We start from the raw sequence: 14,848 nt of genomic DNA, 5'->3' as shown, positions 1-14,848 counted from the left end.
CTCAAAAAATAAATGATTTTGTAATTTACTTTTTATTTGATAAAAAAATGTTTTACATAAAACTTTTAAGGAACGGTTTGGATGTTTTTATGCAACGATCGATTTTTTGACTCTGTGGAACGGTTTGGCTTTTTACGAAATGTTTTTTGATAGATGATAATATGAAATCGATAAAGTTAGTTTCGAGGTAGTTATAATATGTATAAGTGCTTTGGTTTTATTGGATGGCTGGTTTCAAGAAAGTACTCTAGATATATATATTAAAGAAAAAAATATTTAAATGTCACCCTTGTCATGCTATAGTTGTATAGTTCATAAAAAAAAAAATATTATTGTTTTTTCTCTAAAATATGGCATCTAATAAAGAAGTGGTGGTAGCAATGGTACCCTTTGTAACACAAGGCCATCTCAACCAACTCCTCCACCTCTCCCGCATCATCTCCGCCTACAACCTCCCTGTCCACTTCATTTGCACCGCCACCCATATCCGCCAGGCCCGTTTACGTGTCCACGGCCCAAACTCACAAAATGACAACAACAACAACATTATTTTCCATGAACTCCCCGATCTTGACTTTATATCCCCACCTCCTAACCCAAATGGCCCAAATGGATTCCCTTCTCATCTTATCCCTTCTATTAACTCGTCTCTTAATCTCCGCGGGCCAGTGGCCGATATAATTCGTTCTTTGTCGAAAACGTCTAGGAGAGTCGCGGTCGTACATGACTCTGCCATGTCTTACGTCGTGCAAGACGTGAAAATGATACCAAATGCTGAGACGTACGTCTTTCGTGCACTTTCTGTTTTTTACTCTTTTTGTTTTAGTTTTGAAAGGCTAGGGAAAGAGATTCCGTTTGAAAACGAAACGATACGAAAGATACCGACTTCGGCGGAAACAATGAGTCGGGAATTTTTGGAGTTTGTCAAGATTCAATATTCGCATCAAACGTTTCATGTTGGAAATATATATGATTCATCTAGAGCTATTGAAGGAAGGTTTCTTGAAAAGCTAGAAAAAGATGAGATATATGGTAAAAACCATTGGGCCGTTGGACCGTTTAACGGTGTGAAGAAGCTAGAGACCGATATCTCGGCTAGTTCACAAAACCGTGACACAAGCTTGCAATGGCTAGACAAGCAACCTTCAAAGTCGGTGATTTATGTTTCTTTTGGCACGACGACTACCTTCACGGATGAACAAATCAAAGAGCTCGCTATCGGGCTAGAGAAAAGCGGGCAAAGATTTTTGTGGGTGTTAAGGGATGCCGATAAAGGGGACGTGTTTAAGAATGAAGAGGGTAAGGGGGTTGGGTTGCCAAAAGGATTTGAAGAGAGGGTACAGGGGAGAGGGTTGGTGGTGAGAAAATGGGCCCCCCAAGTAGAGATTTTGGGTCATTCGGCGACCGCTGGGTTTGTAAGTCATTGTGGGTGGAACTCCTGCATGGAAGCATTGACTGCAGGAGTTCCAATCGCCACGTGGCCTTTCCATTCTGATCAGCCACGCAACGCCTTTTTGTTGGTAGATGTTTTAGGGGTCGCATTGACTATGAAGGAGTGGGCGAGTAGAAATGAGGTTTTAACATCGGCAAAGGTGGAGGAAGTTATAAGAAAGTTAATGGATACGAAGGAAGGGACTATGATAAAGAAGAGAGCGGCGGATTTGGGTGATGATTTGCGGAGGTCAATGGATGAAGATGGTGTGACAAGCAAAGAATTGGATTCACTCATTTCATATATCCGTAGGTAGTGTATGTAGTCGCATACATGTTTCTCACGGTAATAAAGTTATTGTAATAAAAATGTAATTCATAATTTGATGCAATTTCTATTCTTGTTTAGAGTTCAGTGCGTTGTATCACTTGTAAGCTAGATAGAGTACAATTTAGACATCCATGTGTATTATTCGTGCATTTTAATGAAAATGTTTTGTACTTGCTTGCTAGAAATTAAAGGTTTCTAACGACAATACAATTGTAGCAATTCAAATCTAGTTCTTATGTACGTGGATTTTCTAGTTTCGTTATTTGGAAATCCGATATGGTTGACTAAAGGACGTGATGACGACTTTTTTTTTTAGATGGGGATCGCTTGCAGCAAGGATCTAGCTTATGTTGTTTTAATCAGGTCCACGCTAGAGAGTCCCCTCACCTTCAATACCTAGTAGGAGGAGAAACTCCCAACTCGATCAACCGCCCAAAAGCACGACATTTAGTTGGGATAAAACTATGTCCCCTTTGCAGGACTCAAACCTGCTTTACCTGAAGAACTTTATTTTTAAAATTCCTTCAAATGTTCTTCACATGTCTCGAAATCAAAACCTACAGCATAAAAAGCTTTATCATATAATAGTGCAACTTTTATAACATAATATACAAACTTTTGATACATACCTTTATTAATTAATTCAAATCTATTATACTAATATCACGTAGTTTAATGTAGTGCCCGAGCAAGGGGGCCCAATGCCTCCTTTAAAACTTAAAGTTAGTCATTTTTTTAAAAAAAAATTTTTATAAATTTTTAAAATTTTATTATAAGTTTTTAACATTTTATCATTTTTTTAATTAGTTCATTTTTTATAAGTTTTTTAATTTTGTCTCCTCTATTTCTTTTTTTTTGGACCGATTTTGATTTAATATATATTCTCATTCATAATAAAGAGTCAGTTTCCTCATACTTTAGGTATAAAATTTAAATCCACATCATTCACCACATCGTGATGAGCTAAATAATCATTGGCCATGTAATATATGGACAAGTATATATGGTTACTAAACTTTTTAATTTTTTTGTTATTTCTGTTATGATGTTCTTGTATAAGTGGTTTTTTTACATCTGAATTCTGAATATAGAGAATATAGACAAAGACCGTTTACATTTCATTTTCCTTACATGAGATATAAAAGGAAAACACTTACTTTTCTAGAAGCATACATAAATTGACTAGGTCTATATGTTTTGTCAACGTGAATGTCTTCAGGGTATTCACAGTCCAATTTGTCGTTCTGTGTTGATTAAATCAAACCAAACCTGCATCCTTAGATTTAAATATATATATATCAAACCATATAACATCAAGAGTCCATAACCATCTATACATTGTATTGGATAATCGGGTCAAAAATCGAAAGAACCTAACCATAAATTGTATTTTTTTTTTTCTTTTTTCAAAGGATAAGCTATCATATTATTATTTGCTAAAGTATACATATTTTTATATATAAAATATCAAATGTAGATGTCTTATGTGTATAAATTGAAATTATTGATTTAATATACACAGCAACAGACATCAACCATACGGGCTTGCCGTCAAAATAATGAGTTTCCCTTCTTTAAATAAAAAGTATATGATTTTTTAAAAGTTTTTTGTCCAACTGTAATTTATTAATTTATATATGGGGCAAACCATGAAATCCACAAATAGAAGGTAACTAGATTTTAGACCCGTGTTAAATACATGAGTTTTATAACATTATCAATATAAGAATTAGTATATGGAACAAAAAAAATACTTATACGTTAAAATGTAAAAATATGCTTAAGAAATAATTGAGATATTCAAATGTAAATACTGAAGGATAAATCATATAAAGGTTGGATGGTGTAGCAAAGTTTTTTTTATACAAAATCTTCCAGATTAGCAATATAAAGTTTAAGTTTTCAATTATAATAGTCAATTTATATTATATTAATTAATTTTTCTATGTATAATAGTTATCTAACTACATTAATATTTTATTTTTATAAATAAATATACATAACATCTAATTTTGAATTACTTTTTCTAACGTTATATTTATGCAATGCAAGCTTCTATTTAAGAGTATTATGATTTTATATGATATTACTAATATTTTTTGATAAATATTTTAAACAAAGTTAACAACTTTTCTTAAAAAGAGTATATATATAAGAAAATTATTTAGAATATCAAAAAACTAATCATAAATTGTGAAAGAAAGTTAGTAAAATTATTAATATTTTAGACAACAAATATAAAAAATTAGCTAAATAGATATGTAAATGATGTAATCATGTAATACATATATGAGTAAATATACATATATATGATTATATGTATGTATATATAAAAATTCGGTTCGGTTAACCGCGGATAATGAATATTGAATACCGTAATCGAACCGTTACACATCGGGTTTTTTGTTTTTGGTTTTTTTGGTTTCGGATCATGCGGTTTGGTTCGATTTTTCGATTTTCTGATTCATTTCTTACAAGAAAGATTACAAAACAATAAAAGGTTTATAACAAAATAATTAAAGAAAGGGGAACTTACACGGGAAAAGCAAAACAATAAATGGTTTATAACAAAGATTTATTAGGTTTCCGTTATGTTGAGTCAAATCAAATTTAGTCATTGCATTTAACCTGAGTCAATTTGGATACGTCCAAACTGAACCTGAATATTTCACATTTATATAATCTTTAGCAAGTAGTTCTTCAAATCCTAATAACTCAGATTGAGATCTAACAAATGTCTCGATCTCTGTCTGCTACAATATGTGAATTATCAACTTAAGATGAAAGATAAAGATAACATGTGTATTATGCAGCACGATTGAAGATATCTCAAGTTGGTGTTTGTCACAATTTATGCGTTGTCCATTCTCTTATTGGCTATAACCAAAGTGGAAGGTACTGTGGACACCATTCGTGCACGGATGCCACCATCTGAGATTCTTTTGACCAGAGCCAAACAAAAGATCAACACGTGACAATGAAAACTAACAGAATGCTAGGGATTCGCCTATTAAGAACCCATTCCATTAGAGCGTAAGGTGAGGCACATATGAGACAACAACTTCATACATTTCATGATTTTGCTATCAAACTCAATTGGATTGAGAGATCATCTAAAGTTCTTTATAACTTTATTAATTTGTGTTCACGATATCAGCTTGGGTTGTGTTACTAAGAATTTGGAATACTAAAAAGTGAGAATGGTTGTTATTGGCATTGGCATGATATTCTTAAATTAACATATTACATCTTCAATAGCTAATTTTATGTCCTGATCATTACATGTAACTATATATTAATTAATTTATATAATATATATGTACGGTAAGGACAAGTCTAGCTCATCGGTAATTATACTTTAGTTTATATAGTTAGTATTAGTTTAGTGAGGAAATATTTTTCAAATTGTAACTTTCTTCATCCCATTTTAGTGTTTTAGTTTGAGTATTTTTTTTTATTATTATTATTATTTTTTAAGTTCAGTTGTAAATATTTTTATTTGTTCTATATATAACATTTAAGTATATAATAGATGTGAATAGATTGACTTTTAAAAGTATTTCTCATTGTTCTAGTTTTCGCCAACTATTATAAAATATAAACATAAATAATTACATTAAAAATCAAAGGAATAAGATTTAAAATGTCAAACAAAAATATTTAAAATGAGATAGAGAAATTATCTTTTTCATTATTTAATTCTAGCTACATTATTGTTCTAATGAAAACAAAAAAACAGTCGTCACCAAAAATATATAGCAGGCTTGTTAAAGGAAAATGATAAATCATCTTAAAGATTAAACTGAAAATCCTTATAAAACTATAAGAAGGTGACATGTGTTATCTATTAATTCTTTTTCCTAATTTTGCCCCTGATATTTCCATATGTCAGCATCCAATAATTATGAGGATTTTTATACTATTTTATTAAGAATATTAATCATTTTTCTTTGTTAAAAACAACACGATTTGAGATTGATCATTCATTCTTTAAAAAGACTATTCCTTGTCAGTATCACATTAGACAATAACCAATCTTTCAATACGTACATTCATAACGCAATGACTAGTTTACAATCTACAACGATTAAATCATTAATCAATTAAACATCCCACACACATGTTTATTCAACTCGTCTTCCTAGAAACAAGCGAGCTAAAGAGAAATGAAGTACTCCCACCTTAACGGTGTTTGACTCGTTAAACAGATGGGCCGGACAAGTGCGCATGGCATTGTGTTAATTTACTTAATTGCCTCTTAAGGATCCTATGAGCCTATGGCGAGGATTAGTACATAGCCTAAAGCCTTAAACTTTTAATGAGTACATTTTTAACTACCGTAAAGGACTTTTGTCTTCACAAAACCCATGTTAGTTTAAGGAATTAGGACAACATTTTATTCTAGGATACAACATTAATGCACGAGATTACAACTAAGATTCCGATTCCATATCTCTACCTCGAATATGCGAAATGAGTGAGTTCAATTCTTTATGACCAATACCGCCTTCCAACATTGACCTCCGCAACTCACCACCATATTCCGCCGCTCTCTTCCTTATCACCTGCCCTTCCCCTGACTCCATCAACATCCTAACAACCTTCTCCACCGCCACAGACGTTAACAACTCGTCTCTAGACACCCAATCTCTCATCACGACCGCAATCCTTAAAACGTCCGTTAACAAAATCGCATTGTATGGCTGATCTGTATGGATCGGCCATGCAGCAATCACGACCCCTCTTGTCATTGCTTCCATACATGAGTTCCATCCACAATGACTCACAAACCCGCCTGTTGACAAATGACCCAATATTTCCAATTGGGGCGCCCATTCCCTAACAACCAACCCTCGACCCTTGACCCTTTCTTCAAATCCTTCGGGCAACATGACCCGTGGCCCGTCTTTGTCAAACACATCCCCTTTATCTGCACCCCTCAACACCCACAAAAATCTTTGCTCACTTCTTTCCAATCCAATGGCAAGCTCTGTGATCTGCTCATTTGTGAACGTAGTTGTAGTTCCAAACGATACGTAAATCACAGAGCTTGCAGGCTGCTTGTCCAGCCATTGTAAGCATTTATGACGGATATGGTGATCCGTCTTTGGGTCATCAGTCCCGATCTCTATGGGATTAAATGGGCCAACGGCCCAATGGTTTTTCCCTGAAATTTCTTCTTTTTCAAGTAATTTAAGAAATTTCTCTTCTATAACTCTAGATGAATCATATATACTTCCAGCATTTGTAATACTATGCGCGTATTGTAGCTTTACAAAATCAACAAAATCTTGGCTCATACTTAGACTAGGTGAACTTGGAAGCCTACGTATCGTATTTACTTCGAAAGGTAGCTCGCGCCCGAGGTTTTCCCAAGCAGAACAAAAAAAGTGAAAAACAGATAAAGGCCGAAACACATATGTTTGAACATTCTTGTCCATTTCTTTCACATCTTGGACGACATAAGTCATGAGAGTGTCATGAACCACGGCTACTCGTTGCGAATTTCGCGAAAGAGAGCGGATGAGGTCAGCTACAGGATGGCGAAGTTGAAGTGTGGAGTTAAAGATAACCTGGAGGTGTGTAGGGAAATGAGATTTAGCATTTGGGTCAGGTGGTGGTGAAGTGAGTTCAGGGTCTTGGACTTCATGGAACCGAATATGGTTGTTCGGGTTCCAGCCGTGGAGACGTTTACGAGCCTGGCGGATGTAGGTTTCAGTGCTAATGAAGTGGATTGGGATATTATATGCGGAGATGAGGCGAGAGAGGTTAAGGAGTTGGTTTAGATGGCCTTGTGCTAAAAACGGGACCATTACTACTACCACTTGTTCGGATGCCATCTTTTTTGTTTTTTTAGAAACTTGCTCGCTAATTCTATCTGTGATTGGGTGTTATTTTATAGCATCAACTTACTAGTAACATAACTTTTTCAATGACCACATGGTTTCATTAGGTTTAAATCATGCTTCTAGACAATGTTTTTTATATATATATACTAGTTATTCAATCCGGGTTCAACCCGGACTTATTAATAAAAGATTTATAATACTAAGTTACGTTCATGTTTAAGAACTGTGGATAGTTCAACCATACTTATCAACTCGGAATAGTATACGTTATATATTTCGAATAACTATAACTAGCTTATTAAAACCCGCATAATATGCGGATAATTTAAAAATCTATTCTTATAAAAAAATTTAGATTATTGGAATTTAAAAGAACATGTATAAAATACGAGTATTAGAGTTTTCAAAAGAATATAAAAACTTTTTTTTGTATAGAAAAAGACATCATAATAAGAAAAATACAAATGAAATGTATTTATAGAAGTAAAGTGCTTATGATATCATAAGTAAATTAAAAAAAAAACTAAACTTTAAAAAAGAATTTAGAGATGAAAAATAAGTTATTTTTATAAAATGATGATGTCAGAACAATTGTCATTTATTTAGTACTAGATTATGAACCCGCGTAATACGCGGGAGAACATATAAAAAGTACTCCAATATAAATACACGTTATGACGAAACCCTTAAGCGTAAGAAAAACTTTTCTCTTGATTAGAATTGAACCTATGACTTTTTTATATATTACTCCGTAATTATTAATTTTTTAAAATATCTTACAGTTAACTTTTATAAAAGATGCAAAACTTTATAAATTAAATATCTAAAATGAAGAGTTAATAAGACGTATATATGTATTTGTTTTATATTTGACTAATAAAAAAACTCATGTCATCCATTTATACACTAAAAGATAGTTGTTCTAATTACTTATAGATCAATCACAATCTTGATTTCTTTAAATTGACTTTTGTTTTCAATTTTGACTTTTGCTGTTATAATTATAAATTCAAAATATAAATCCACAATACTTTAAGTATTAATATAATATAAGAGTAAATTACAAAAACTATCCCTATGGTTTGTTCATTTTATCGTGAACCATGTCGGAAGTTTTTTCATTAATCATCCCTACAGTGGTAAAACAATTACAAAAACTGTTTTACTACTAAAATTATTTTACTTTATTTAAACTAAATATTATTTTTATCATTTATTTAAGATTTAAATATTTATATTAAAAAAAAACTATCACCACCATTTTTTTTCATCTTTCATCGTTTTATAATTCTCAATCTCTGTTTAAACCTCGTACATTACTATCTATAAAAAAAACTTGTCTTTATTTACTCTCTTATGTTTAAATAAAAACTTGTTTAAAATAAGCCAGATCTTGTACACCATATATAAAAGTTGAGTTAGAAACTTGGTAAAAAGGAAAAATAACATATCTATAACAATTAGTAGCTATAAGGTAAAATAAAACAAGTATTAAAGTAAAACAAATAAAACAATAATTTTCTATTCACTGAAAATCACTATGCATCATTTACTTTGTGAATATTCGTGCATCAATTTAATTATGATATAAAGTTCAAGATCTTGTCCCATTTATTTTCTTTAATATTTGTTTAAAATACCTAACCCCACAATTAGTAATTAAATAAGATGAAGATTCTTCAAGTTGAAACAACTTCATCCTTAACATTTGAATTATGATTAAGTGTCAAAATTTAATAATCAATTTAAATCCTCACCATTGATTTTAATAATATATTTTCATCTTTTGTTATTATTAATTAGTATTTAATGAGAATGTCGTTGAGGTTTAATTTATCGTTTAAAAAAATAACTATTAGTTAATTAGTTATAAATTTTTTAAATTTTATATAAAGTATAAATGTTGAAGATATAAAGTAAATTTTTTAAATTTTGTGTTTGTACGTTTCATAAGTGGGTCTAAAATCACATTAATGATATCTATCATATAACTAAAAGATGAGGTTGAAGATATATTTGGCACCCCTTAAAACCCTTAAGTTATATTTTTCCTTCTCTCTCTCTCTTACTTTTTTTTGTAATCTTTTTTTCTATTTCTATCTTATCTTTATAAAAATAAACCTTATTATTAACAAATTATCTAAAGTCCATCTATTACACTTTATAATCACTAAAACTATTTTTTTATCGTTTAGTTTTTTTTATATATCAGTAAAATTACTATCAATATTATTTTTGTATCTACCAATATATATATAACAAGGTCCTAAATTCTTTTATGGAGAAACAAGGACCGTTAGATGAGATCAAACTTTTAATTACAACCCTTAGATCTAAATAATAGTATCATTACCAAATTTAACATTAAGTAAACAGAACATTAATCCATCTACTTTGGATAATTTACACTTTTTTGTTTTCCATCACTAATTTACAGTTTCCACCATTAATATTTAATCACTAATATTAAAAAAACACAATATTAGTCCTTGTATTTGAAATAATTAAATTTTGGATATTTAATAAAGTATCTATATACCTAGGAAGCCATAGATCGATCGATCAGTGTAATGTGTAAACATAATGAACTAATATATATACTCATGCATGTATGAGTTTATATTGTAACCGTATTATTAAGTTATCAAATCGTTTACAATTATATTATATACATTAAAGGTCTTTTAGATTATCCGACTATTATTTAACTAACATAAATAACTATTAATTTATTAACAAAAGAAAAAGCATGTTATTCACTATATATACTAGATACTATATTAAACTCATATGTTGTGCGGGATAATTGAGAACAAAAATATAAAAACAATAATTGATAGTTACATTATTATTCATAGTTATGGTAATATAAAGAATTATCAGATTACGACTGATAAAAAAATAAAATTATAATTTATGAATATATTATATACGCTAAGTATAAAAGCAAGACTAATGAAACATAAATATTTAAATCATAAAATTCTTTCTCATGATATATAATTATTAAATATAATATAATAAATACTTTTCAAAAAATAAACATAATATAATAAACAATTTTATTTGATAAAAGATAATTATCATTGAATTAATTTTAAAAAAAAGTAGTATAATATATATAATCTTTGTACTTATATATAAAATGAAAAATTAAATATTAATGATTAGGATTATGATTAATGATTATGATCAAAATTGATGATAAAGATTGTACATGGTAATATAGATATAACAATTTAAATGGAGAATATGGCACCTCTTTAAAATTCTAATGTAACAAAAAAACTAAAAATGTCACTTATGAAACTATCATCTCTTAGTTACATAGAGAGATTGAATACATGGTATATAATTATAAACACATAATGAGTTTGAATTTTTCATTACATGCCTTAAATTTTTTATTAACTTAGTTTAATTTCGTACGCATATTTAAATTTCAATGCAAGAACAATTACCTTTTATATATTGACAAAATATTACAAGAAAAAAATTAAAAAAGCCATTTTTGATGCAAATAAAACTTTACATAACAATACAATTGTATTTTAACATGTTTTATCTATAATTAATAATTATGTTATTCTTAAAACTTATTGTGTTTATTTCACGTATTTATTGTCTCGCGTAATATACAGAAAATATAATTTTACTTTTATATATACAAAAATACGATTTTCTTAAATAATTATTAATCAACTGAAATATTTTATTTCATTTAATTAACATTTGCTTATGTTGTTGATCCTATCAAATTGAAAAACTTATTACTTGACACTTTTTAATAAGTTATTCATTATATGTTTTTCCTAATAAATCTAGAAGTTGAAATTTAGGGTCTCTTATAAGATTATATTATGAACTTTCAAATCTTAATTATTGTATTATAATTTGCTTTTACATAAGTTATGTTAATTAAAGTAAATATTAAAAGTTTAAGATTTTAATTTCCTAAATATTTTAGTTTTTAAATTTGTTACATAAATCCAATATTTGTTTCAAATATTATTAATATTAATAATAAAATTCAACCATGATTTTTAAAAAATATTTTAAAATTTTCTAAAAATTTAACTATAAGTACATATTTCGAAACCTCAATATATTGATGCGAAATTAATTTTAAAAATTTCAAAAGGTTAACTATAAACACAAAAAGTAAACTTTCAAAAGGTGAGCTACTGGCAAGGTCTTAAACCTTAAGGAAATTCATCAGGGTATAAATCACACTTTCGAAATTTGTATGAATGGATAATTAAGAGGGATTTCAATAATATTGGGTTTTATCTCAGACATGCGTGGTTCAAATGCTAACTACTTTTGTTTTGTTAAATTTTCTTTATATGTATATTTATATAAACATTAAACTACGTGAAAATTATAAAAAAATGACTAATATAGTTACACTAATTAAAGAGAAGTCAAATCCATATAGAGCTCTTATTTATATTCCGCTAAACAAATCTGTTTATATTGAATTTCAAACTATCACTTGACACAATAATTTGAAGTGTTACTAATTGTTTATAGAAACATAAAATCATGAAATTTTATGTTTTTTTTTCTATATAAAGACATACATTAACAACAAGATACTAATTAATTTACAACTTTGGCACCATGATACTAATTAATCTATTTTCAACATCTTTTATATATGGTTGTCAATGTATGATATTGTGAAACGATAACTTGTCACTAATTAAATATATCTCGCGTATTATGCGAGACAATAATCTAGCAAATCTACTAAAGCAAATTCATTCATTTAATATATGAAATTTTTTTAAATTTAAAAGGCTCTTTTATTATTATTGGGAGATATAACACTAAAACAAATAATCATGTTTCATTTGTAGCTATTAAACAAAAGATATTATTTTAAGTATTTTGGTTTATAAAAATGACACTATATATCAACTTCCAAACTCATAGCCGTAAAGATACACTAGGTCCATTTAAGATGCTTTTTTAATTTCATTGCTAGTTTAATTAAAATCTAAAATGGTAAATGAGGTAAGCAATTCAATCCAAATGCTAATATTCATTCTTGTTTTTCATTTAAGGGTTATAATTTTTTCAAAAATGAATTTAAAAGGCTCTTTTATTATTATTGGGAGATACTCAGGTTAATTAATAAAATTAAGACGAAAAGAGTTGGTGATACTAATTTTCAAAATTGGCAAATAGTCATTTTAAGAAAAAAAAATTTAGATAATTGCATTTTAATTCACATAAGACTTAAGCTAGTAAGGAAATAAATCATAAATCAATTAAAAATTAATTTAAACTTTAAATAAGATGATGTCAAAATAAAAAAGAAATAGTTAATATGAATAAATCTAACAATAACAAGTAAGCATTATTTAAAAATTAATGATGTCATAAGAATTTTGTTATACTTATATAAGAGATAAGAGATGATTTTTTTTCCAAAATTAAAGTTAAAGTCTTAAATAGGTCAGGAGCAAAGGCGAGACGAGGTCTAATGGGTTCTCAGCCTCCCACGACTAGACAACGTGAAGATTGAAATTATGTCTGATTTCATAATATTTGATATGAGCCACCATTTCATACAAGTCACGCTTATTTGTTTCCTGACTTATTTAGAGCATTGTGTGAAAATGAAAGATCAGAAATTCATATCTCGTTGACTGATTGATTCATTTAATATTAACTCCACTGGTTTGATCAATTGCAACTAGTGAAAGAGCTCTTTTAACATTGAAAATTTTGTTACTAGCCCCTCTCAACGTAAAATTCTGAATTCGTCATTGGAAAAAGTAATAATAATGTGTTTAAATTTATCGTTAAAAGAAATAAATTATTTTTTTTTCTAAAAAGGACCACATGGTTTGAGAAATCAAGACAAATATTGGTTAGTTACATGTCTCGGTGAATTATTGTATCAACTTGATACTATCAAGTACGAGTACTGCATATTTTATTTGACGGAGCTTTTAAGAAAGGAAAATGTTTTAGGAAACAGATAACAGCTTAACAAGACAATAACACCAATCACCAATTACGGGTGAGCAAAAACCGAAAAAATTCAACAAAACCGAACCAAAAAAACCGAAAACCAAAAACAGAACGAAATTCATTGGTTTGATTTTTGTTTTCCAAAAATCGAACGATCGGTCTGGGTTTCGGTTTCATATGCCAAAAAACCGATCAAAAACCAAACCAAACTGAACCCATTATATTTTAATTTACTTTGTAATTATATCATATTACATTTATATTTATTATTTATAATTTGTAAATATGTTAATATATTTAAACTTTTTTTTTAGTGTACAAATCTATATAAATTGTATGTTTTAGATGAAAACATACAATAAATCAATTCGTTTTATAAAAAAAAAAAGTTAAAAAAAGTAATATGAAAAAAAAAAAAGATGACATCGGGCCTAATATACAAAAAAGTTTCTAAAAGAAAAAAAAATTATTATGGCATCATATATTTCTATAAAACAGCCTAGGGAAATTTTTTTGCATGCAACATAAGAAAAAATTTCTAAAATAATTTTGTTTTATTTATATAAGAGATTCGTCCCAGTTTGAAGATAAAGAATTTCTGAAGAAATTTTTTTTCTTAATCAAAGATCGATACAATGAAGCTGGTCAAATCTTGAATTGGACTTGGACCGATCACAAGGCTGGTGGAACTTTCCCAGTTACAAGATTTGTTATTTCGGATCCAGAAGGTTACTTTATCATCTGCTAATGATCCTTGGGAATGGACTTTGGACCGATCACAAGGCTTTTTGGTTAAATCAATCTACTCTCGCCTTGTAACATACCGAACTTTTCGTGTTTGACTATTTGACCTTCCGTTAGTTAACGTTAGGTTCGTTAAGTAAATGTGAGTTATATGTGATTATATGATTAAATGCTTATGTATTTAATATAAATATGTAAATGTGAAGTTTAATGAAAGTAATCAAAGTGACGTTAAGTAATTAAGTGATTGTTAGATCGTTAAGACTCCTGGTAGAAAGGTAAGCTAAGAAAGTGAAGTTTATAAGTTGAGGGGTCCCAAGTGTAACATAATGGGCTGATGGCCAGGGGTTAGTAAGCAATTAGGAAGCCCTAATTATCACAAAAGCTACTGCAACGTGTGTGTGAGAACCCCCAGCCGATTTCCCTCCCTTTCCAAGCGAAGATTCAACTGTTTCGTGTCGTTTCAATCGAGTTTTGTTAAGATCTTGAATCCCCTAAGTCTTCTACA

The 14,848-nt window shown here is 29.2% G+C and overlaps 2 protein-coding genes across 2 annotated transcripts; one reads left to right on the top strand and one right to left on the bottom strand.

Moving 5' to 3' along the window:
* The first annotated feature begins 279 nt into the window (after positions 1-279).
* Positions 280-1,806, top strand: LOC122607704 (zeatin O-glucosyltransferase-like). Its single transcript, XM_043780729.1, has one exon. It carries the CDS (start codon positions 351-353, stop codon positions 1,746-1,748), a length of 1,398 nt encoding a protein of 465 aa, XP_043636664.1. The 5' UTR covers positions 280-350; the 3' UTR covers positions 1,749-1,806.
* A 4,023-nt stretch (positions 1,807-5,829) lies between these two features.
* LOC122607297 (zeatin O-glucosyltransferase-like) lies at positions 5,830-7,641 on the bottom strand. The gene has a single exon (XM_043780237.1). It carries the CDS (start codon positions 7,600-7,602, stop codon positions 6,196-6,198), a length of 1,407 nt encoding a protein of 468 aa, XP_043636172.1. The 5' UTR covers positions 7,603-7,641; the 3' UTR covers positions 5,830-6,195.
* Between the last annotated feature and the right edge of the window lie 7,207 nt (positions 7,642-14,848).

Source organism: Erigeron canadensis, chromosome 7 (genome assembly GCF_010389155.1).
Source record: "Erigeron canadensis isolate Cc75 chromosome 7, C_canadensis_v1, whole genome shotgun sequence".
Lineage (NCBI taxonomy): Eukaryota > Viridiplantae > Streptophyta > Magnoliopsida > Asterales > Asteraceae > Erigeron > Erigeron canadensis.
Note: the sequence above shows the minus strand (reverse complement) of the source record. Positions and strands in the feature narration are given on the sequence as shown.